Below are 27,117 nucleotides of genomic sequence, written 5' to 3' on the forward strand. Positions count from 1 at the left end.
GTCACATTTTAATTGTGTATTGTGTCGTCTTTAATGATTCATGTACTCTGCTGCTGCTGATACAGTATATGCACTCTGTTTTGCTTCTGTTGTTGTTGTTGTTTTTTTTTGCCTTACTTTGTTAATGATCATGAGTTCCAGATCATGCTTACACACTGTGATGTCCGTTGTACATAGAGCATAAATCATGTGGTCGTTTGGCCTCCAGATTCTCTGCAGTGGCTTCAACGACAGGAACTGTGTCGTGGCGTCGCACCTTGTCAGAAGTTACTGCTTTCCAGGTGATATTTGGCACGTCAGCGAGTGTGTGTGTGGTGAATACTACAGAGTTGTGTACAGGTCTATTTGCTGTTGTGTCTCTGTACAAATGACACTTTCATTATTCAAAGACTGATTAAAGAGTGATTAAAACGCCACAGCCGACTCAGTGCACGACATCTTTCATTTAATCCGTTTTCCTTGATCTAAATCACGTGATTTATGTGAGAGAGAGAGAACGACTGAATCTGTCCAGTGATGGGAAACTCGACAGAAAACCCAGCAGTTCACACATTTCAGTTGTTTATAAAACATTATGAAGAAAACATCATTGTATATCAAAAAAGAACTAACATAAACAGGGTATGCTGTGCAACAACACCTTCATTTTTATGCCCAAAAAAACCTACATTTAAGGCTCTTTCATTCTTATTTTTTTGGATTTTGGTGCCATATTATTTCAAACTTCACAAATGTCCGAAATAGTAGTTTACACTGAGGAATTCACATCTGTACATACAGCAGTTACTTTTCATTTCTTCGTTGATTGTAAACTGACAGGAAGACAAACATGAGCGTACATGAGTGCATGTGAGCGTCGAACAGTAAAACATTAAAACTCTCTACATTTACATAAAAACACAAACTGTACGGCTGACCAAAGAAATGTTTACTTTTAACTTTAATGCCAGTAAAACAACAACAAAGCAGAAAAAGTATATTCTCTTCCTGTTTCTCACTGCTCTTTCTGCCCTCTGTTAAAGCTCTACATCAAAAGGACAACATTTTATGTTTCCAAAATAGTGTTTGTTTACTATTTTGGAACAATATTCCATGGATATAATCCTGCATCTGCACATAATATAATCAGATCATAACATAAGTGATGATTCCAGGTCTGACCTTCACTCTGCTAAAGTCTCTCAGAGGCTCCGTGACGCGGTCGGTCAAAACATCATCAACAACAAAAAAGAAAAGACAAAAAGCATGAGTGGCAAGCAGCCTGCTGCTACCACAAGGGGGCAGTAAACGGGCAACAAACCCTTTGACCTTTGAGGTTTGACGCCACGATCATCTGGTCTACACCAGATGTTTCACTGCTCAAGTTATAAATACAGACCACAAAAAGTATCAGTCAAGCACTGCTTGCCTTGTCGGTGGAGCCAATTCTCCGGAAATCAGTGATTCTCAAAGACCGTTGAGTTAAGATTTATGTGTGTATGTTCATTATTTTGTTATTATTATTATTAATTTAGTGAACTTGGGAGTGGATTGGAAGTGATTTGTTTCAAAAATGACTGACAGTTACGGCAGATTGTTCTCATCGCTATAGATTTACTGTCGCGTGATAGTTTTACTATTAACCATCTTTAAAGAGTCAGTAAACCGTGTATCTAGTTCATGTTAGAGGCAAATCGTCACAGTTTAGTGTAAAATGTTGAAATGAAACATAATCGTGATAAAGCTCTGCAGTGGATCTGCTGCCTCTCTCTGGTCAAACACCAGCTACTGCATTCAAATTTTCACTCTGTCATCCCCCTCTCGTCCAACCATCATGAGGTTCACTGTCTCAGGCCCCTCCCCCCCATTTTAACTGCCAGAGCTGTTGTCTCTCCACCATGTGAAGCTTATGGCTTTATTTTGAACGGCACACGTGTGTTTTGTACGCAGATTTGTTGTAAGTGCTAAGACGTGTTTGTACGTATTCTTTTCTTTTTTTTTACAAGAAAACTCAACTTGTGGAAACCCAGGTAGTGCCTGACTTTACTTTTATCAGCATCCCCATAGTACGGCCCATAGCTGGTCTGTCTAGCGTTGTGATTGGATGATACAAAGTGATTGGTTTGAACTAGGACTGCTCACAGTCATGATGGGGCCCTCGCGAGGTCGAAATTGGCAAAAACGCCAATGGTTGCCGTGGCCACACCCACACATTTTTGCCTTTGATGTGTCGAGTACCAATTGGCGTGTTTTTTTTGTCCGTACGACAAATGTGTGTTGCACACAGTGCAAATCTCTATAATGGACGCCCAAATTCAAAATGGCCGACTTCCTGTTGAGTTGAGAGGCCATGGTTTGGGTCGACTTTTTTGTTCGTCTTGGTCTATGACATCTTCCCACCAAGTTTCGAGAAATACAGTGGAACTCAATTTTGCCTCTGTTTTCACCTGAGGGGGCGCTATAGAACCCTTGAGCAAAGCATGGGTCCGGGAACTATGCCAATATCGCATTTTCGCGAGTTTTTATGCACGTTAACCCGCTCAAAAATGACTGCAAAGCCATGGATATAATCATAATCTGAAGGATAACAATAGGTTCCTCGCACAGTTTCGGCCCCTGGTTTCGGCCCCTGCCATTTGTGGGAAACACGGCATTAAATCACTGCAGAGGAAAAGGACACAATGAGACGAGAAGATGAAAAGTGGTTCAAGGTTGTTCCTGTTCTGATCTGATCTGGCCTCTCATCTGTTAAAGTCACACACTTCATGTTCATCAGCATTTATTCACAAAGTCACCTCCTCTTAGTCACACAGTTCAGGTCAATGATTCAAAGTCCTTGTGTCGGTCTTGATAATCTCTGCAGTTCACGTGTTCCGGTAAACAACAGCTGCAGTTTCTAAGTCAATACCTTGTCTCCACCATGAGGGGGTGCTGTTGAGTAAAGTTATTCCAGCGCACGGTGGCGTCAGATGAGTCTTTCCTCTGGAGGCACTTTGAGCATGCTGTCCATCTCCAGCCGAGCTCCGGCCAGCTCCTGAGTGCTGGGACTGTACGCTCCCTCTGACTGACGCTTCTTCCTCGCCGTGAGCAGCATGAAGGTCAAGCTGATGCTTACGACCATCACACAGAAGCACAGCAGCGGGATGACCACCACTAACCACGAGATGCCCTCTCTGTGAGGCTGTTTCTGCAAACAAACAACAGAGAGCAGAGGTTGTGACCTCACCTCTAAAATACCCCAAAAAAATGCATTCATGTTGTTACTGTATTTGTGGGTTTAAAATGACACGGAACCCAAATTACAACGTAAAAATCACATTTACATAAAAGTTAAAACACGTAGCTGATGGAGAAGTTTATTGTCCTTTTCATCACCAAGAATAACAGTATTGGGGAAATAAAAGAATGATATGATGATGATGTCAGTAAATAAATAGTGAAACACTGACATGAAGGTAATAAACATACCTTAGTGTCACAGGTGTGACCGCTGTAATCAGGCGGACACTCACACACGAACATGTTGAATCGATTCAGACAGGAAGCGCCGTTTCGACAGGGATTAGACTCACACTCGTCCGTCTCACTTTCACATCTGCAGGACACGAGACGCACAAAGTCACAGATGAACAGGACTGAAATTCATTCATTCATTCATTAAACTACTACTAATAACAATCATGATAATTACTTTTGCAGTTTACATAGTTTTACTTGCATTTGTACAGAATAAAACCTGCTGACTGTTTTTATTGTTATGTCATCTATCATCGCAATTACCACAACCCTCATGAGTGAGTGAGTGAGTGAGTGAATGAGCAAGTGACCTTCGTAAACTGGAGTAATAGCAGTTGTTGTGAAGCAGTGAAGACATTTTCTTTTTTACCAGATACTTAATTCTTATAATTATATTATGTATATATATATATACATACATATGTATGTATATATAAAAATATATATATATATATATATATATATTTAGATATATATTATAATCCTCCATTTTGTCCTCTTCTATTACACCAAAAACATCCATGCACCTCCTCTGTGGTCCTCCTCCTCCTCTCCTCCTCTAACTTCAACCTCCTTGTGTAAAACAGAATCCCTATCTCCGTCCTCTGCACGTCACCAAAACTCTCTCAACCTTCACTCTTTTCCTTCATCTGCAAACCTGTCGCTGGAATATGTTCATTTCTAATCCTAATCCCAGTGAAGATCTCAGTCTCTTTATCGTTCTATGTTGTGATTTAGAAAGTTGAAATATCAAAGCTTTACCTGGTGCCTGTGAAACCCGGCCTGCAGGTACAGTTAGCTCCCCACAGTCCATCATTGCAGATCCCATCATTTTTACACAGGATGTCTTTGCCACACTGTATCGGAGGAAAGTCCCACCTGTAGAAAATGTATCGAGCTTTAATGAACCATGTTTTTTTGTTACATATTTTTGTTACATTTACAGTTGAATGAATAAGTGCTCACTGGCAGAGGGGGCCACTGTAGCCCTTGGGGCATATACAGGTGTATGTGCCGGGTCCGTCCTGACAGACGCCTCCGTGTTCACACGCGTGATGTTCACACTCATCGAGATCCTCGTCACACAGTGTGCCGGCGTAGCCTTGGTGGCAGTGGCACTCAAAGCCGGCTAAGTAGTCCTTACAGGTGCCGTGAACACAGGGCTGAGATGCACAGTCGTCAGTGTCTGTCTCACACTCGTCTCCCTCCCAGCCAGAGTCACACAGACAGAAATATTGGTTGAAGACGTCCTCACACGTGGCTCCATTCAGACAGGGCCGTGGATCACACACAGGCGCACTGCTGCAGCCTAAAGTGACCTTTGCCTTTCCAACTAAGTGGAACTGCGACTGCTGCGGAGCTTTGTAGTTATTTACAAAAGGAAGGTAGACTCCACCGACTCTCACTGCGCCGAAGCAGCCGGTGAAACTCTCTGCAACTGACAACGTGGCTCCCTTCTCGTTTAGAAAGGTGAGGCTCCCGATTTGCTCCGGTGAGCTGCTGCTGTCTGTGATGCCGTCCACAGTGATGACCCAGGGAGAGGCCTCGGCCTCCTTCTCAGCCACGGAGATGTTCACGCAGTGCCAGCGCCCGTCGGCCACTCGACGGACTCCTGTGAAGGCCAGCGTCTCCACGCTGTTGCCGGTGTGAATCTCCACCCGGACTGACGAGTCCAGAAGACCCACCATGAGGAGGTCAGTGCCCCAGGACGCCCTGAGGAGCACAGCGTTGTCTGAGCGAGTCCTCACTTCCATGTAGATGTTAGAGACGGGTTCAGCCAGGGAGCCTCCAGCACTGTACTGCACTGGATTGTTCTCAAAGGTAGCATTGTATACACCTGAGGATCAACATGGAGAAGATCAGTGCACTGTTACCACCAATGACCATGTGGCTGCTGTTGTTAAAGTGGCATACCTACACTATGTGTATGTGTGTGTGTTTACTCCCACAGTCCAAAAGCATGCAACATACAACATTTTCATGCATTATCCTCTCATTATCAATGACTGTTGTTGGTGAGGGAATAGATGTTTCTTCTGTGTGTCTTTGATCCATTTGTGATTATATTTATAACAGTAAAGTGTGCAAACTAGTAAAAAATGATCTGAATTCCTTCTGAAACAACTGTACAAGGGCCTGGAATCAACCAATAACATGGCACTTCTAAAATGATGCAGAAGTTCTTACATTCGTATCCGTCTGCGAGGTCCACACAGTGGCCGCCGTTGACACAAGGATCACTAATACACCAAACGTGCGTTTGACACGTCTTTCCGGTGTATTCCGCCGCACAGGAACATGTGAAATCATTGAACGTGATGACGCATTCACCTCCGTTCAGACAGGGCTTCACCTGTGGAGGAAGTCGCTGAGGTTTAACACGTCATTCTTACACTGACACAACTGTAAAACTTAGCTAAAGGAATACCTCACTAGAATATGGGTAGTATTTTTGAACAACTGTGATTCTTCATTCAGAGTTAAAAAGTGCAGTTTCAAGTGTCACTGGTGAGCACGTAACAAAGAAAAGGATGAAGAAACTGAGGTTGGGAAGCACAATTGTTCAACAATACTAGCCCTATACTAGTAATTCAAAGCTTAAATGTACGTATCAGTATGAGCTATGACTACAGGACGAGCCGTCTCTTACCTTGCATGCGTTATCACTGACACAGCCCTTCTTGACATTTTCAGCATCACTTGGTAAAAACACCTTTTCCTCCTCCGCGCTGCTCCAAACGTCCACATCCAGATGCACAGAGTTTAAACGAAGGTCCTGCAGGCAACCTTTGTAGTAGCCCCCCCACACACCAGTGTCCCAGTGCCCAGGAAGCCCTCCCACATAGACCTGATCTCCACTCTGAATATTCACCTCAGGGATCTCTCCGATGATGTAACGAAGCTCCGCTTGCTCAAAGGTCACCTGTCTGTGCTGGACTTCCACCTGGATGAGTTGCTGCTCACCAGTAGTCATAAACTTTGGCGCGGTCAGTGGGGCACTGTTGGGCAGAGAGCTGACCAAAATCCTGCCCATTCCCAGGTAGATGGTGAAGTAGACCCCGCCCTCCTCCTTCCCGGCGGGTCTCCTCAGCTGGAACAGCAGCCCGTCCGGCTTTAACGACCTCATGAAGAAGGACACGCTGAAGTTGCTCCCAAGGTTCTCAGCCACATCATAGCTCCTGAAGCTCAAAGTGTCCTCATGACTGTATGTCCATGAAGGGAATTCTGTCACGGGGGGGAATTGGAAGTTTGGATTAATTACATAAAAAAACAGTGATTTGGGATATGTATGTTTTAATTGCTTCAGATTATACTATATGTGTTTGTCTAGTGTGTAAAAACTATTTTGTTTTCATAATTCTCTGCAATTATGTCCTTAACAGCAACAACTCACATCCCCTTTTTTCAGGATTGTCAAATCCAATCAAAACAGAACTGTGTCACTAAAGTATGTGGTCCTAGATCATATCATTATCATAACAAATCTGATCTGTAGTTAATCAGATTTTAATTGTATTTGGTCAACTTGGCAAGTCATCTGAAGTATTGTATACTCTCTATATTAGATACTGCAGTAGCACCAGTACCATGATGTTCCCATCAGAGTACTGTAGAGACTTAGTAGTGGTCATTTTACATGTATCAGGCTATTCTGTTAACACTCACCCACAAGTTTCCATTTCATATTTCACAGGAAGTGAATTCCAGTGAATCCGGTTGCCCATGATTGGCGGGAACACAACTGGATCAAATCAAGTCTAACCTTCAAAAAATGAAGTTCCTTTTAATGAACTTGCTAAAAGTACTCACCTTTTTGGCAGCTCTCACTGTGGAAGGGGCGGTGGCACTCACACTGGTAGCTGGTCCACAGGTCCACACACCGTCCACGTCCGTTGCAGGGGTTAGGCTTACACCATTCAGTCTTACTACAGCCCAACACCTGGCCTTGGCCCTCTGGAAGAGTTTGGGGTAAGATAGGCTTAGAGTCTATCATCAGGTCTTCCATACATCCGATGAAGCCGGCACCACTTGCAGAGGACTGTGGTGCTCCACCTATATAAATGTGAGCTAAGGTTTCAGAGGGTTGGAATGGTAATTCATCTGTACCACCATCCATAACTTTGCACCCCTCCCTGCCACAGCCAGGGCCTTTCATAGTCAAGATCAGACCTTCATTATTCACAAAGACATGAGCATCCCTCCAGTCTCCATCACTGACCAATCCAGGAAATGTAATATCCATTTCAGATTCCTCAGAAAAAGCTCTTGCATGAAGGCCACCATTCACAATCTCTAAGAGGACGTGGTTGTCTGCATCCCCTCTGTAGATGAGCAACATATTAGGTATGGTGGTTCGGAAGCGTAGTTGTACCCCGACCTCCCTGTGGGTCCGTTCTTCTAGAGCCACCTGAACGTGAATGAACCCGGGAGTAGAGAAGGAGAACGTTGTTCTCGTGGAGCACTGCTTGTCATAGAAGCCGTGAGGGCACAAGCATGTGTGGCTGTGCACGCCGTTCTCCAGCTGTGGATGACAGGTGGCTCCGTTCTGGCATTCATGGTCCACGCAGCCACGCAGCTTCACTTCACAGTGATTTCCTCCCCATGGAAGTTCCCCTGGCTCGGCCTCAGGACAGTGGCAGATGTAGGAGGCCCTGCCGTCCTCACACGAGCCTCCATGCTGACATGGCTGGCTAGCACACTCATCAATGTCCACTTCACACAGCTCACCTGGAAGCAGATAATGATTCTGTCACTGACCAGTACACTGTTTTCATCTGTTAGGTTTTCAAAACTCATACATTATTGGTGTCTTTATTGAGCACAGGAACAATGTAATTTAAGATGTGTTGGTAGATTTCTCAAATCATCCCTATATTTGCAAAGCGCAAATAAAGTGCATTTCTTAAATGTGAATAAAAACAGGTGATGAATTTCTCTGTGTTTGACTGAAACGATCACTTGAACATGATGAATTGATAAGATCTTGGTGTCGGGAGCTTGTTCTATGAGTGTGGACAGCGAAATCCTTGGTCAAGGTAAGGGAATCCTGTTGCCCATGATCAGAAGGGACACTATTGGCCTCAAATCCAGTCTAACCTTCTAAATGTTCCTTCATGTTGAGACAAACACTCACAGACGTCCATCTTTTGTCCATTTCTAACAGGATGTAAGACTGACCTAGGAATCCAGCAGTGCACGTGCAGGTGTAGCCGTTGATCTTATCCTCACATGCGCCTCCATTCTGGCAGGGTTCAGACTCACACTCATCAATGTTTACAGAGCAGTTCTCACCTGAAATGTAGAAATCAAGTTATCATCAGTTTTCTTTTCTATTTTTACCTTCTATTTATTTATTTGATAAAATGTAATCATGTATACAAATCTTATACATAATTAAAGCGCAATGGTGTAAAAACAGAAACAGATTATGAAAACTTGAATTATTTATTATTTACCATAATATGTATCAAAAGTTTGATTTAGGTAGGAAAAGTCCCAAGTCTTGTGACCCGTTTAAAGTTTCAACCACGTCTCTACGTTAAAGTATGACGACACTCTGAGTTTATTATGTAACATTATATGAAATTATAAGAAATATGTTATTGATATATTGATATTATGAGCAGCATATCTCCTAGCATAAAGCCAGATTGATCTGGATTATCAGTAGATTTAAAGAAAAAAAAAAAAAAAAAAAAGGTTTACTGACCCACAAAACCGGGCTGACACTGACAAATGTATCCAGCTGCATCTGCAAAGCTGAGCTGCCAGTCCAGCTCCCAGTGAGATGGATCTGACCACTGGAAACACTGGCCAGCATTCTCACAAGGCTGATCAGCACACTCATCGATGTCAGTCTCACAGTTTGGTCCTTCATAACCTGGAGGAAACAAACAAACAAACCAAAAAAGTGTTTTAATCTTTAATCAGTCTCACATTTGAGGCCATATAAAGCCCTTAAAGAAATTAACCCTTAAGAGTTTCTCGGGACATTTCCTGCCATTTCGTTTTTTAATGGTTAAGCCATTTTGGCTGTGTTGAATGAATATAGCTAAAATTTTCCAGAGGATATTCATTTTTGATAAACTTTACTTAAAATGGCTAAGCTATGCAAGAACTTACTAATTTGTTCCTTGCGGCAGAAAAAGCCACCTTCCCAGAAACAGCTGTAAAAACATTATATTCATAATCTTTGACCCATCCCAGGGTCTAATCATAATTATTATCAAATTCTCCTTGGAATGTACTGTATATTGAGAGCTTGTCCAGACTTCAGTCTTTGTTTGTTATTGCTGTAGGAGTTCAGTACCTGGCCAGCAGAGGCAGCTGTATAGTTTGATTCCCTCCAGACACGTGGCACCATGCTGACAGGGATCAGAGGCACATTCAGGGATGTCCACTTCACAGTAATCACCCTGGAATCCTGTGTCACTGCAGTCACACTCGTAGCTGTAATCAACACAAGTGGAGTTAATACTCTGAATGTTCAATATTCAAACAATCAACAACCAACTGACCAGGAAAACCTCAATAAACGATAAAGATGAGGCAATTCAATTTCTCGAAGCAGCTTGAATTTAGAGTGAATCACCAGTGTCGACGGCTGTCGTTCCACTCTGATTCTTTATTGGCTTTAACTACAGACTTGCTGACTCCATGACTTCAGTCTCGTCCACTTTTATTGTTTATTCTTGTGTGGATTATATACAAACATCAGGGTTGGGATTCAGGGAAAGGATTGTATGAGAGTCATCTGTGAGAACAAGGTTCTTGTGTTTGCCTTCAATCTTAAATAACCGTCCGTCCAAGTAGCCCAAAATATCTGATTCTGTAGAAAAGTGCTAACTTGGTATAGATAGCACAGCAGAAACCCTTACAACATAGAGAATTTCAGCTTCTTTTTATAAGAAGGTGCAACATACAGCACAACCTATAGGTAATCTGATGAAAAAAAAAAAATCACCAACTTTATAAAGACACCTGAGCAAAAAGTACTCAAAATGTTTAAAATCAGATTGAATTTGTGAAATTTGGAAATTCCTCACAGTTCAAAGTTCACTTGGCTCGTTTTTTCAGGACAAAAACCCTCTATTTAGTGACTTCTGCACAATTATTGCTACTTTATAACACTCCTAAAAATGTGACATAAAATGAATCATAACTTTGACTCAACAACACATAAGACAAAAAAAACTGCATTTTTAAAGCCTGAATATGTGACATAAACACACACCCACAGGATGTCCATATAAGGAGTTGTGTATTATTCCCACGGCAAATAACCAAGGGTGCTCACGCGGCATTGACTAAGGGTTACAGGTTTTCTTTTGGATTGACAGTTGACAATCCAATAGAGGCCTTATTGTGGATCTGGCTCAGCATCCCAGTCTTCTCTTTTTTCAAGACGTTTGACAGCTCCTTCATTCCTTTTTATTTCTTTTTCTTGGTACTGTATTTAGCTCAATCATATTACTACCATGGGCCACAGCATATTGAGCTGGAGGGTGGTTTTACCTGTTGACCATGTCGCGACAGACCGCTCCATTCTGACAGGGATCACTGGCACACTCGTCCACATCCACCTCACAGTTCATGCCGTCAAACCCAGGCAGACATTCGCACGAGTACATGCCCGTCAGGTCGTGACATGTGGCTCCATTGTGGCAGGGACTGGACTCACACTCGTCTATTTCAATTTCACAGTTGACTCCTGGTGAAGGAGAACAAAGCACAAGGTGAAGGAAATAACGTGGACGTGTTAGACCCAAATACTGCAAACTGACTAAATAGATTTGGTTTTCCTGGTGACCGCCAAAGAACTTCCCCCCCTGGATTTAATACAAAATTCTGTGTCATGGTTTTTCATTGTTTGACAACAGTGAGTGACATCTGCACATTTACACAGAACACATGACAGGTTTTAATGCTGTTGAGAGGACAGGGTGTGTTTGGACCATGCAGAGTGTGTGTAACGTCCACATTCATGGAAAACAGAACAATGATGACGATCATGACAAAACCATATCTCACAAAAATGCATTTCCACACATCTCTACTATATTTCCTTCAGATTCTGTTGGTTTTTGACAGCACACGAGGCAAAACTCCAACAAAGCCAGGTGTTGTGAGAGGTTTGCTGCACACCACAGCTAAAGAGCAACTGTCAGAACATGTGCTGTGGATTGTTGTCATGTTCTTACATGCGTGTTTCTTTAGAGAAAGGATGTTGTGATGCTACGAGGAAAAACCACGATCATCAGGTGCTTTTTGGGCCTAAAACTAACCACATTCAAAACCTGGAAGAAATGTTCTCATTTCCCACGTGGTTGATAGTTACGGAAGAGTATTAGGGCCACATCCGCAAAACCTTACGACAACTTTTCACCTTTGATGTGTCTCGCTCATTTGCGTAGGGTGCAAATTGCCAAAATGGACACCAAAAGTCAAAATGAGTTGGGGCCATGGTTTTTTGTTCGTCTTGGTCTATAACATCTTCCCACCAAGTTTTGGGAAATTCAGTGGGACTCAATTTTGCCTCTGTTTTCACCTTAGTGTATATATAAGTTATAGGGCACTTGCTGTTTCATGGCAAATGGTCTCTTCGCCAAAACGCCAAGGGTTGCCGTGGCCGTGCCATTTTGAATCTGCAAAACCTTTCGACAGCTTTTCACCTTTGATGTGTCTAGTACAAATTGGCGTATTTTTTCTGTTCTGTTTTTGACATCTTCCCACCAAGTTTCGGGAAATTCAGTGGAACTCAATTTTGCCTCTGTTTTCACCTTAGGGGGCGCTATAGAGCCCTCTAGCAATGCACAGGTCAGAGAACTATGCCAATATCGCATTTTTGCCAGACCTGACTTCCGTGCCAAGTTTCAAGCGTTTTAAGCACGTTATGCATGGTTTTTTTTACATGTTGGCCCTAATACTCTTCTGTAGATAGTAAAATCTGTTGACATGTGAATAAGTTATATCATTATTTTCCATAAAACACTTGAAGAATGCAGTTAAGCTGCATGGGAATGCAGTTTATACACAAATCAATTTTGAGGATGGCTTTGATGGCAGCGAGGATAAAGCAATGCAAGTCACCGCGGTGGGTACGTACACAACATGCTCATCACAGTCAGTAAAAGTGTGATGACGGTGTCTGTTCTGGTGATAATAAAAGCCTCTGTTTAGCACAAACAGAAAGAGTGACGGGAGAAACGCAACCAAACACTTACAGATAACAGTCGGCTCCTCTGACACAGAACAGACTCCTGGAGAAAACGAGCCGTGCAAGAAAAGCAAGACAGAAGTTTTACCTCTCACGCTGCGTGGACACTCTTTATCAGTGCTGCAGATAAGATGCCTAAAAACATACGTGTTTAAAAAAACACTTAAAATACTCCTGTGTTCCCGCTCTCTTAGGAACAAAACAAACACTGACAATCATGAGCGAGAAGTAGCAGAAACATTGAAAGGAACAAATAAAAGATGAAGGTCTTAATTTGAGGTCCTCCTCATGCCATAGGTCCAACATCATTATGGGAAAGCTAAATATTATAAAATTCAAACAGATCTGTGCCGCAGGTGCACTAAGGGTTAAGGTTATGGTTGAGGTTAGAGGTCATGTGCATGTGTGAGAGTTTTACCTGTAAAGCCTGCCAGGCACTCACACTCATAGTGGTCCTTCTCATTGATGCACGTGGCGTTGTTCTCACAGGGCCGTGACACACACTCGTTGATGTCGATCTCACAGTTGTGGCCCTGAAACCCCGGCACACAGAAGCAGTGGAACTCCGCCACTCCGTCGATGCAGATGGCTCCGTTCTGACAAGGCTCTGACAGACACTCGTTCACGTCCTCCTCACAAGTCCTCCCCTGGAACCCTGGTGCACAGTGGCAGTGAAAGCCCTCTGGTCGTAGCACACAAGTCCCATTGTTCTTGCAGGGTCCGTCGATGCAGTCGGTTACGTGCGTGCTGCAGCCGCGTCCTCCGAACCCGGCAGGACACCTGCAGAAGTATCCGTTCTGCTGGTCGACACACACCGAGCGAGGTCCAGAGCAGGGGTTGCTCTGACACTCGTCCATCTCCTCTGTGCAGTTGTCACCTGTTAGTCCATGTGGGCAGACGCAGTGGTACTGGGTGGTACCAGGCCTGCTGGTGCAGTCTGCACATGGTGCAAAAGAGCAGGCGTCGTAGAGTTCATCGCAGTTCTTGCCCATGTATCGAACGCCTTCTGTGGCACATAAGCAGGCGTAATCCTCCATCGTGTCCACACAGGTCGCTCCATTGTGGCAGGGTGCAGACAGACATCTGTCTGAAGTGGCATCACAGAGGATTCCTTCAACGACACAGAGGAGACGTGGTGTCACATCACAGAAGAGTCATTTCATTCACAACTGACACAGGAAAAGCTTTTTTAAGTGGATCAATTCTGACTATTTACATGTTTGAACAGGAAGCACTGTTCTCACTGCTGCTGCTGTTCTCACTGCTGCTGATGTCACTGCTGCTGTTCTTACTGCTGCTGCTGCTGTTCTCTCTCCTGCTGTTCTCACTGCTGCTGCTGTTCTCACTGCTGCTGTTGTCACTGCTGCTGTTCTTACTGCTGCTGCTGCTGTTCTCTCTCCTGCTGCTGTCACTGCTGCTGTTCTCACTGCTGCTGCTGTCACTACTGCTGTTCTCACTGCTGCTGCTGTTCTCACTGCTGCTGATGTCACTGCTGCTGTTCTTACTGCTGCTGCTGTTCTCTCTCCTGCTGCTGTCACTGCTGCTGTTCTCACTGCTGCTGCTGTCACTCCTGCTGTTCTCTCTCCTGCTGCTGTCACTGCTGCTGTTCTCTCTACTGCTGTCACTGCTGCTGTTCTCTCTACTGCTGTCACTGCTGCTGTTCTCTCTACTGCTGCTGTCACTGCTGCTGTTCTCTCTACTGCTGCTGTTCTCTCTCCTGCTGCTGTCACTGCTGCTGTTCTCTCTACTGCTGTCACTGCTGCTGTTCTCTCTGCTGCTGCTGTCACTGCTGCTGTTCTCTCTACTGCTGTTCTCTCTCCTGCTGCTGTCACTGCTGCTGTTCTCTCTACTGCTGTCACTGCTGCTGTTCTCTCTGCTGCTGTCACTGCTGCTGCTCTCTCTCTGCTGCTGTTCTCTCTGCTGCTGTCACTGCTGCTGCTCTCTCTCTCTGCTGCTGTCACTGCTGCTGCTTAGTGCAGCTTTAAGGAACTTGTGTTGACATTTCAATATATTAGACGTATTTAATAAATATTTATTAGAGCATGTGCATCACAGTTTGAGTCACTGTTTAACAGTCACATGGTCGTAATGCAGTGTCCTGAAAGTTCTTTAGATGAAAAGTGTGGCGCTTCAGTCAATGTAGAAGAGAAAGATTTGATTCCACAGCACGCTGATGTTCCCTGTTGGGTTTCATGTTGTAATTTAATGCCCACTAGTGGCAACAGCAGGCCATGCAGCAGAAGTGCAGGCGAGAAACAGTTTTCAGGCTCCAGCTCGTTACAGACAAACAGCCCTGACACATTTCTCACACAATGATCCTATGATGTCATCACTGGAAAGAGGTCATAACACACAATTCACGATACACAACTTTTTTTGACTGGTTTTGGACGACATACTATACTATGACTTTTTTATCACATTTTGGACGACATACTATACTATGACTTTTTTGACGGATTTTGGACGACTTACTATACTATGACTTTTTTGGGTGATTTTGGACGACATACTATACTACGACTTTTTTTTCACATTTTGGATGACATACTATACTATGACTTTTTTATCACATTTTGGACGACATAGTATAGGATGACTTTTTACTAATTTTTTGGATGACATACTATCGTATGACTTTTTATGACAGATTTTGGACGACATACAATACTATGACTTTTTTGACTGATTTTTGACGACATACTATACTATGACTTTTTTGTCATGATTTGGATGACATACTATACTATGACTTTTTTGACTGATTTTGGACGACATACTTTACTATGACTTTTTTGTCATAATTTGGACGACATACTATACTATGACTTTTTTGACTGATTTTGGACGACATACTATACTATGACTTTTTGGATGGATTTTGGACGACATACTATACTATGACTTTTTTGACGGATTTTGGACGACATACTATACTATGACTTTTTGGACTGATTTTGGACGACATACTATACTATGACTTTTTGGACTGATTTTGGATGACATACTATACTATGACTTTTTGGACTGATTTTGGACGACATACTATACTATGACTTTTTATCACATTTTGGACGACATAGTATACTATGACTTTTTTGACTGATTTTGGACGACATACTATACTATGACTTTTTTGACTGATTTTGGACGACATACTATACTATGACTTTTTGGATGGATTTTGGACGACATACTATACTATGACTTTTTTGACGGATTTTGGACGACATACTATACTATGACTTTTTGGACTGATTTTGGACGACATACTATACTATGACTTTTTGGACTGATTTTGGATGACATACTATACTATGACTTTTTGGACTGATTTTGGACGACATACTATACTATGACTTTTTATCACATTTTGGACGACATAGTATACTATGACTTTTTTGACTGATTTTGGACGACATACTATACTATGACTTTTTTGACTGATTTTGGACGACATACTATACTATGACTTTTTGGATGGATTTTGGACGACATACTATACTATGACTTTTTTGACGGATTTTGGACGACATACTATACTATGACTTTTTGGACTGATTTTGGACGACATACTATACTATGACTTTTTGGACTGATTTTGGATGACATACTATACTATGACTTTTTGGACTGATTTTGGACGACATACTATACTATGACTTTTTATCACATTTTGGACGACATAGTATACTATGACTTTTTTGACTGATTTTGGACGACATACTATACTATGACTTTTTTGACTGATTTTGGACGACATACTATACTATGACTTTTTATCACATTTTGGACGACATAGTATACTATGACTTTTTTGACTGATTTTGGACGACATACTATACTATGACTTTTTTGACTGATTTTGGACGACATACTATACTATGACTTTTTTCGGTGATTTTGGACGACATACTATACTATGACTTTTTTGACTGATTTTGGACGACATACTTTACTATGACTTTTTTGTCATAATTTGGACGACATACTATACTATGACTTTTTTGACTGATTTTGGACGACATACTATACTATGACTTTTTGGATGGATTTTGGACGACATACTATACTATGACTTTTTTGACGGATTTTGGACGACATACTATACTATGACTTTTTGGACTGATTTTGGACGACATACTATACTATGACTTTTTGGACTGATTTTGGATGACATACTATACTATGACTTTTTGGACTGATTTTGGACGACATACTATACTATGACTTTTTATCACATTTTGGACGACATAGTATACTATGACTTTTTTGACTGATTTTGGACGACATACTATACTATGACTTTTTTGACTGATTTTGGACGACATACTATACTATGACTTTTTTCGGTGATTTTGGACGACATACTATACTATGACTTTTTTGACTGATTTTTGACCACATACTTTGCTATGACTTTTTTGTCACATTTTGGACGACAAACTAACCTATGACTCTTTTTGTCACATTTTGGACAACATAGTATAGTATGACTTTTTTATCACATTTTGGACGACCTAGTATAGTATGACTTTTTTATCACATTTTGGACAACATACAATACTATGACTTTTTTGACTGATTGTGGATGACATACTACATCATTACAGTCTGCACAGTTGGTGTAGTGGTTAGTTCTCCTCCCTTTCAAGTGAAAGACTGGGGTTCAAGCCCTGTTTGTAACAATGTACTTTGCGTGTTCTCCCCAACAACATAGGGATTTTATTGTCTCTTGTTGGACGACATACGACATGACTTTTTTGGGTGATTTTGGACGACATACTATACTATGACTTTTTGGATGGATTTTGGACGACATACTATACTATGACTTTTTTGTCATAATTTGGACGACATGCTATACTATGACTTTTTTGACTGATTTTGGACGACATACTATACTATGACTTTTTGGATGGATTTTGGACGACATACTATACTATGACTTTTTGGATGGATTTTGGACGACATACTATACTATGACTTTTTTGACTGATTTTGGACGACATACTATACTATGACTTTTTTGACTGATTTTGGACGACATACTATACTATGACTTTTTGGACTGATTTTGGACGACATACTATACTATGACTTTTTGGACTGATTTTGGACGACTTACTATACTATGACTTTTTTGGGTGATTTTGGACAACATACTATACTACGACTTTTTTGTCACATTTTGGACGACATACTATACTACGACTTTTTTTTCACATTTTGGATGACCTACTATACTATGACTTTTTATCACATTTTGGACGACATAGTATACTATGACTTTTTTGACTGATTTTGGACGACATACTATACTATGACTTTTTTGACTGATTTTGGACGACATACTATACTATGACTTTTTTGACTGATTTTGGACGACATACTATACTATGACTTTTTGGATGGATTTTGGACGACATACTATACTATGACTTTTTTGACGGATTTTGGACGACATACTATACTATGACTTTTTGGACTGATTTTGGACGACATACTATACTATGACTTTTTGGACTGATTTTGGATGACATACTATACTATGACTTTTTGGACTGATTTTGGACGACATACTATACTATGACTTTTTATCACATTTTGGACGACATAGTATACTATGACTTTTTTGACTGATTTTGGACGACATACTATACTATGACTTTTTTGACTGATTTTGGACGACATACTATACTATGACTTTTTTCGGTGATTTTGGACGACATACTATACTATGACTTTTTTGACTGATTTTTGACCACATACTTTGCTATGACTTTTTTGTCACATTTTGGACGACAAACTAACCTATGACTCTTTTTGTCACATTTTGGACAACATAGTATAGTATGACTTTTTTATCACATTTTGGACGACCTAGTATAGTATGACTTTTTTATCACATTTTGGACAACATACAATACTATGACTTTTTTGACTGATTGTGGATGACATACTACATCGTTACAGTCTGCACAGTTGGTGTAGTGGTTAGTTCTCCTGCCTTTCAAGTGAAAGACTGGGGTTCAAGCCCTGTTTGTAACAATGTACTTTGCGTGTTCTCCCCAACAACATAGGGATTTTATTGTCTCTTGTTGGACGACATACTATACTATGACTTTTTTGGGTGATTTTGGACGACATACTATACTATGACTTTTTGGATGGATTTTGGACGACATACTATACTATGACTTTTTTGTCATAATTTGGACGACATGCTATACTATGACTTTTTTGACTGATTTTGGACGACATACTATACTATGACTTTTTGGATGGATTTTGGACGACATACTATACTATGACTTTTTGGATGGATTTTGGACGACATACTATACTATGACTTTTTTGACTGATTTTGGACGACATACTATACTATGACTTTTTTGACGGATTTTGGACGACATACTATACTATGACTTTTTGGACTGATTTTGGACGACATACTATACTATGACTTTTTGGACTGATTTTGGACGACTTACTATACTATGACTTTTTTGGGTGATTTTGGACAACATACTATACTACGACTTTTTTGTCACATTTTGGACGACATACTATACTACGACTTTTTTTTCACATTTTGGATGACCTACTATACTATGACTTTTTATCACATTTTGGACGACATAGTATACTATGACTTTTTTGACTGATTTTGGACGACATACTATACTATGACTTTTTTGACTGATTTTGGACGACATACTATACTATGACTTTTTTCGGTGATTTTGGACGACATACTATACTATGACTTTTTTGACTGATTTTTGACCACATACTTTGCTATGACTTTTTTGTCACATTTTGGACGACAAACTAACCTATGACTCTTTTTGTCACATTTTGGACAACATAGTATAGTATGACTTTTTTATCACATTTTGGACGACCTAGTATAGTATGACTTTTTTATCACATTTTGGACAACATACAATACTATGACTTTTTTGACTGATTGTGGATGACATACTACGTCACTACGGTCTGCACAGTTGGTGTAGTGGTTAGTTCTCCTGCCTTTCAAGTGAAAGACTGGGGTTCAAGCCCTGTTTGTAACAATGTACTTGTGTTCTCCCCAACAACATAGGGATTTTATTGTCTCTTGTTGGACGACATACTATACTATGACTTTTTTGGGTGATTTTGGACGACATACTATACTATGACTTTTTGGATGGATTTTGGACGACATACTATACTATGACTTTTTTGTCATAATTTGGACGACATGCTATACTATGACTTTTTTGACTGATTTTGGACGACATACTATACTATGACTTTTTTGATGGATTTTGGATGACTTACTATACTATGACTTTTTTGGGTGATTTTGGACGACATACTATAGTACGACTTTTTTTCACATTTTGGATGACATACTATACTATGACTTTTTTATCACATTTTGGACGACATACTATACTACGACTTTTTTTTCACATTTTGGATGACATACTATACTATGACTTTTTTATCACATTTTGGACGACATAGTATAGGATGACTTTTTACTAATTTTTTGGATGACATACTATCGTATGACTTTTTATGACAGATTTTGGACGACATACAATACTATGACTTTTTTGACTGATTTTTGACGACATACTATACTATGACTTTTTTGTCATGATTTGGATGACATACTAAACTATGACTTTTTTGACTGATTTTGGACGACATACTATACGATGACTTTTTTGACTGATTTTGGACGACATACTATACTATGACTTTTTTGGGTGATTTTGGACAACATACTATACTACGACTTTTTTGTCACATTTTGGACGACATACTATACTACGACTTTTTTTTCACATTTTGGATGACCTACTATACTATGACTTTTTATCACATTTTGGACGACATAGTATACTATGACTTTTTTGACTGATTTTGGACGACATACTATACTATGACTTTTTTGACTGATTTTGGACGACATACTATACTATGACTTTTTTGACTGATTTTGGACGACATACTATACTATGACTTTTTTGACGGATTTTGGACGACATACTATACTATGACTTTTTGGACTGATTTTGGACGACTTACTATACTATGACTTTTTTGGGTGATTTTGGACGACTTACTATACTATGACTTTTTTGGGTGATTTTGGACAACATACTATACTACGACTTTTTTGTCACATTTTGGACGACATACTATACTACGACTTTTTTTTCACATTTTGGATGACCTACTATACTATGACTTTTTATCACATTTTGGACGACATAGTATACTATGACTTTTTTGACTGATTTTGGACGACATACTATACTATGACTTTTTTGACTGATTTTGGACGACATACTATACTATGACTTTTTTCGGTGATTTTGGACGACATACTATACTATGACTTTTTTGACTGATTTTTGACCACATACTTTGCTATGACTTTTTTGTCACATTTTGGACGACAAACTAACCTATGACTCTTTTTGTCACATTTTGGACAACATAGTATAGTATGACTTTTTTATCACATTTTGGACGACCTAGTATAGTATGACTTTTTTATCACATTTTGGACAACATACAATACTATGACTTTTTTGACTGATTGTCGATGACATACTACGTCATTACAGTCTGCACAGTTGGTGTAGTGGTTAGTTCTCCTGCCTTTCAAGTGAAAGACTGGGGTTCAAGCCCTGTTTGTAACAATGTACTTTGCGTGTTCTCCCCAACAACATAGGGATTTTATTGTCTCTTGTTGGACGACATACTATACTATGACTTTTTTGGGTGATTTTGGACGACATACTATACTATGACTTTTTGGATGGATTTTGGACGACATACTATACTATGACTTTTTTGTCATAATTTGGACGACATACTATACTATGACTTTTTTGACTGATTTTGGACGACATACTATACTATGACTTTTTGGATGGATTTTGGACGACATACTATACTATGACTTTTTTGACGGATTTTGGACGACTTACTATACTATGACTTTTTTGGGTGATTTTGGACGACATACTATACTACGACTTTTTTTTCACATTTTGGATGACATACTATACTATGACTTTTTTATCACATTTTGGACGACATACTATACTACGACTTTTTTTTCACATTTTGGATGACATACTATACTATGACTTTTTTATCACATTTTGGACGACATAGTATAGGATGACTTTTTACTAATTTTTTGGATGACATACTATCGTATGACTTTTTATGACAGATTTTGGACGACATACAATACTATGACTTTTTTGACTGATTTTTGACGACATACTATACAATGACTTTACAGTCTGCACAGTTGGTGTAGTGGTTAGTTCTCCTCCCTTTCAAGTGAAAGACTGGGGTTCAATCCCTGTTTGTAACAATGTACTTTGCGTGTTCTCCCCAACAACATAGGGATTTTATTGTCTCTTGTTGGACGACATACTATACTATGACTTTTTGGATGGATTTTGGACGACATCCTATACTATGACTTTTTTGACTGATTTTGGACGACATACTATACTATGACTTTTTTGACTGATTTCGGACGACATCCTATACTATGACTTTTTTGTCACATTTTGGACGACATACTATACTATGACTTTTTTGTCACATTTTGGACGACATACTATACTACGACTTTTTTTTCACATTTTGGATGACATACTATACTATGACTTTTTTATCACATTTTGGACGACATAGTATAGGATGACTTTTTACTAATTTTTTGGATGACATACTATCGTATGACTTTTTTGGGTGATTTTGGACAACATTCTATACTATGACTTTTTAGTCACATTTTGGACAACATACTATAGTATGACTTTTTTGACAGATTTTGGACGACATACTATATTATGACTTTTTTGGGTGATTTTGGACAACATACTATACTATGACTTTTTGGATGGATTTTGGACGACATCCTATACTATGACTTTTTTCACGGATTTTGGACGACATACTATACTATGACTCTTTTGACTGATTTTGGACGACATACTATGCTATGACTTTTTTGTCACATTTTGGACAACAAACTAACCTATGACTCTTTTTATCACAATATGGACGACATAGTATAGTATGACTTTTTTATCACATTTTGGACGACATAATATACTATGACTTCTTTTTTCTGTGATTTTGGACAACATACTATACTATGACTTTTTTGACTCATTTTTGACCACATACTAACCTATGACTATTTTTTTCAAATTTTGGACGACCTAGTATAGTATGACTTTTTTATCACATTTTGGACAACATACTATAGTACGACTTTTTTATCACATTTTGGACGACATAGTATAGTATGACCTTTTACTATTTTTTTTACATCTACTGTGCAGACTGTAATGACATAGTATGTCGTCCAAAATCACCCAAAAAAGTCATAGTATAGTATGTCGTCCGAAATCGCTCAAAAAAGTCACAGTATAGTATGTCGTCCAAAATCTGTCAAAAAAGTCATAGTATAGTATGTCGTCCAAAATCACACAAAAAAGTCATAGTATAGTATGTCGTCCAAAATCGCTCAAAAAAGTCACAGTATAGTATGTCGTCCAAAATCTGTCAAAAAAGTCATAGTATAGTATGTCGTCCAAAATCTGTCAAAAAAGTCATAGTATAGTATGTCGTCCAAAATCCGTCAAAAAAGTCATAGTATAGTATGTCGTCCAAAAGGAGACAATAAAATACCTACGTTGTTGGGAGAACACGCAAAGTACGTGCAGAAAGACCCTTGTTACAACGAGCGCTTGAACCCCTGTCTTTGCTTGAAAGGCAGGAGAACTAACCACAACACCAACTGTGCAGACTGCAATGACATAGTATGTCGTCCAAAATCAGTCAAAAAAGTCATTGTTTAGTATGTCATCAAAAATCTGTCAGAAAAGTCATAGTATAGTATGTCGTACAAAATCAGTCAAAAAAGTCATAGTATAGTATGTCGTCCAAAATCACCCAAAAAAGTCATAGTATAGTATGTCGTCCAAAATCAGTCAAAAAAGTCATAGTATAGTATGTCGTCCAAAATCACCCAAAAAAGTGATAGTAAAGTATGTCGTCCAAAATCAGTCAAAAAAGTCATAGTATAGTATGTCGTCCAAAATCAGTCAAAAAAGTCATAGTACAGTATGTCGTCCAAAATCAGTCAAAAAAGTCATAGTACAGTATGTCGTCCAATATCAGTCAAAAAAGTCATAGGTTTGTCTGTCGTCCAAAATTTGGAAAAAACGTCAAAGGTTAGTATATTGTTCAAAATGTGACATCGAAAAAATTAGTAAAGAGTCATACTATACTATGTCGTCCAAAATGTGATAAAAAAAGTCATACTATAGTATGTCGTCCAAAATGTGACAAAAAAGTCATACTATAGTATGTTGTCCAATATGTGACTAAAAAGTCATACTATATAGTATGTCGTCCAAAATCAGTCAAAAAAGTCATAGTATAGTATGTCGTCCAAAATCCGTCAAAAAAGTCATAGTATAGTATGTCGTCCAAAATCTGTCAAAAAGTCATAGTATTGTATGTTGTCCAAAATGTGACAAAAAAGTCATACTATAGTATGTTGTCCAAAATGTGACAAAATAGTCATACTATAGTATGTCGTCCAAAATCCGTCAAAAAAGTCATAGTATAGTATGTCCTCCAAAATCCGTCAAAAAAGTCGTAGTATAATATGTCGTCCAAAATCACCCAAAAAAGTCATAGTATGGTATGTCATTCAAAATCCGTCAAAAAAGTCGTAGTATAATATGTCGTCCAAAATCACCCAAAAAAGTCATAGTATAGTATGTCATCCAAAATCAGTCAAAAAAGTCATAGTATAGTATGTCGTCCAAAATCAGTCAAAAAAGTCATAGTATAGTATGTCGTCCGAAATCCGTCAAAAAAGTCATAGTATAGTATGTTGTCCAAAATCAGTCAAAAAAGTCATAGTATAGTATGTCGTCCAAAATCTGTCAAATATGTCATAGTATAGTATGTCATCCAAAATCAGTCAAAAAAGTCATAGTATAGTATGTTGTCCAAAATGTGACTAAAAAGTCATAGTATAGTATGGTGATTTTGGACATTTTATAGTATGACTTTTTTGTCACATTTTGGACAACATACTAACCTTTGACTCTTCTTTTCATATTTTGGACGACATACTAACCTATGACTTTTTTGTCACATTTTGAACAACATACTAACCTATGACTTTTTTGACTGATTTTGGACGACATACTATACTATGACTTTTTTGACAGATTTTGGACGACATACTATACTATGACTTTTTTGTCACATTTTGGACGACATACTATAGTATGACTTTTTTATCACATTTTGGACGACATAGTATAGTATGACTTTTTACTAATTTTTTGGACAACCTAGTATAGTATGACTTTTTTGTCACATTTTGGATGACATTTTTGACGATCAAGGGTTAAACTAGCGCCGCAGGTGCACCCATGGTAAATTGCCATGGGTATAATGCACAGCCCCTTTTTAGTCACATTGTGGAAAATATACTATAGTATGACTTTTTTGTCACATTTTGGACAACATACTAACCTATGACTTTTTTGTCACATTTTGGACGACATACTAACCTATGACTTTTTTGTCACATTTTGGACGACATACTAACCGATGACTTTTTTGTCACATTGTGGACAACAGACTATAGTATGACTTTTTAGTCACATTTTGGAAAATATACTATACTATGACTTTTTTGACAGATTTTGGACGACATACTAACCTATGACTTTTTTGTCACATTTTGGACGACCAAGGGTTAAACTAGCGCCGCAGGTGCACCAATGGTAAATTGCCATGGGTATAATGCACAGCCCCTTATATCCTGGGGGTGTGAGTTTATAGGTCACATATGCAGGCTTTAAAAAATGTGTGTGTTTTAGTCCATTCTTATAGCCTCTGTATATACTGTACGTTTAAACATGGTAATGGGAAAAAGCAGCCAAATGCTCTGTGTTCTAAGGGTTAATTTGGGTTCCACTCTAGTTTTAAGAGAGTGAGGGGTTGTGCTATTGTTCAAGTGTAAGGGTTGATCGCACTGGCAAGTGCAAATAATTGTACTGTGCCATTCATTATCCTCCATGAATAGACATTCTCAAAATGTTTTTTTTACCACGAGGTCTCTGCGAGTCTGCATTCCTTTTATGAGGCCAATCTCAGCTCCCTCACCCACCACTAACAGCATCCCAGCCCCCAACACTTTGATCAGTGTCCCACTTGTAAATCCTCACTGAAGGGGAAGTTATTAACAATGAAGGGAGTTATGAGGGGAGAGTGGGGCCAGAGAGAGAAAGAATATTTGTGAGATAAACACAATCTGATGATTGTTTCTTCTCATTATTGGGCAACAGATAAAATCAGAAGACTTTGTCTTCACACTAGCAGTGTGTAAATGGATATAAAGACAAAGATCCTTTATTGATCCCCATGGGAGAAATTCAGGATTTGTAGTAGCTCTGTACAGAATAAAACAACAACAACAACAACAGCAAGTGATAGCAAAAACGAAATAATGATATGATATTAATAATTACATAAAAGTGACATTAAAATATAACACAGTGACAAACTATATAAACATACATACAAGCCAGGGATGATCCACTGTAGCACACAACTGTTGCCGCATGATGATGCGCTACAAGGGTTTCAGAGTACGACAAGCTTAAAATCCTTTGATTTTATTTGTTGCTTATGGAAGTCCATTTCCGCAAGAAAAAATGAGGTCAAACTTAGCCCTGATAATTAAAATATCCTCAAAGTAATTTGAGAGATAAAAAGTCATAATTGTGAAATAAAAAGTTTAAATTATGAGATAAACGTCATAATTATGAGATAAAAGTCATAATTTTGAGATAAAAAGTCATAATTATGAGATTAAAGTCATATAATTATGAGATAAAAAAAACTTGAAATTAATTAAATAATTAAATAATAATTAATTAATCTTTAATCTCAGAATTCTGACTTTTTTCTCGGAATTCATGCTGTTTCTAATCTTTTTTTTACATGTGGCCCTAATTCTCTTCTGTAGATAGATGTAGAGAGAGAATGAATGAATGACTAACTTGATCACATTTAACAGAAGGTGTTAAATCTCTTACCGTATATAACATTGTAATCCTCAGTATTTTTGAACATCTCTAGCTGTTAATCACACCACCAATCTGCTGCATGTCCTCCTATAAACCTGAAGAACTCAAACATTAAGCTTATCCCTTCTTTTATGTTGCAGTAGCCTTTCTACAGAAGATTATTATAGAAAAAAGTCAGAATTCTAAGATAAAAAGTCAGAATTCCCTCGACACACAAGCCGAGCCCTGAATTTCTCTTTGTGGTTT

At 39.2% G+C, this 27,117-nt stretch overlaps 1 protein-coding gene across 1 annotated transcript in view; it reads right to left on the reverse strand.

The window, feature by feature from the left end:
• Nucleotides 1-309: 309 nt before the first annotated feature.
• Nucleotides 310-27,117, reverse strand: part of crb2a (crumbs cell polarity complex component 2a) — a 31,896-nt gene continuing 5,088 nt past the window's right edge. The window contains exons 2-13 of the mRNA XM_058617265.1: nt 13,131-13,823; nt 11,011-11,206; nt 9,806-9,945; nt 9,206-9,376; nt 8,674-8,787; nt 7,306-8,223; nt 6,146-6,720; nt 5,683-5,848; nt 4,462-5,332; nt 4,258-4,374; nt 3,448-3,574; nt 310-3,166 (exon numbers count right to left, since the gene is read on the reverse strand). Coding sequence (XP_058473248.1) covers nt 2,945-3,166; nt 3,448-3,574; nt 4,258-4,374; nt 4,462-5,332; nt 5,683-5,848; nt 6,146-6,720; nt 7,306-8,223; nt 8,674-8,787; nt 9,206-9,376; nt 9,806-9,945; nt 11,011-11,206; nt 13,131-13,823 — 4,310 coding nt within the window. The 3' untranslated portion in view covers nt 310-2,944. The remainder of the gene's footprint in view (nt 3,167-3,447; nt 3,575-4,257; nt 4,375-4,461; nt 5,333-5,682; nt 5,849-6,145; nt 6,721-7,305; nt 8,224-8,673; nt 8,788-9,205; nt 9,377-9,805; nt 9,946-11,010; nt 11,207-13,130; nt 13,824-27,117) is intronic.

Source organism: Solea solea, chromosome 19 (genome assembly GCF_958295425.1).
Source record: "Solea solea chromosome 19, fSolSol10.1, whole genome shotgun sequence".
NCBI lineage: Eukaryota > Metazoa > Chordata > Actinopteri > Pleuronectiformes > Soleidae > Solea > Solea solea.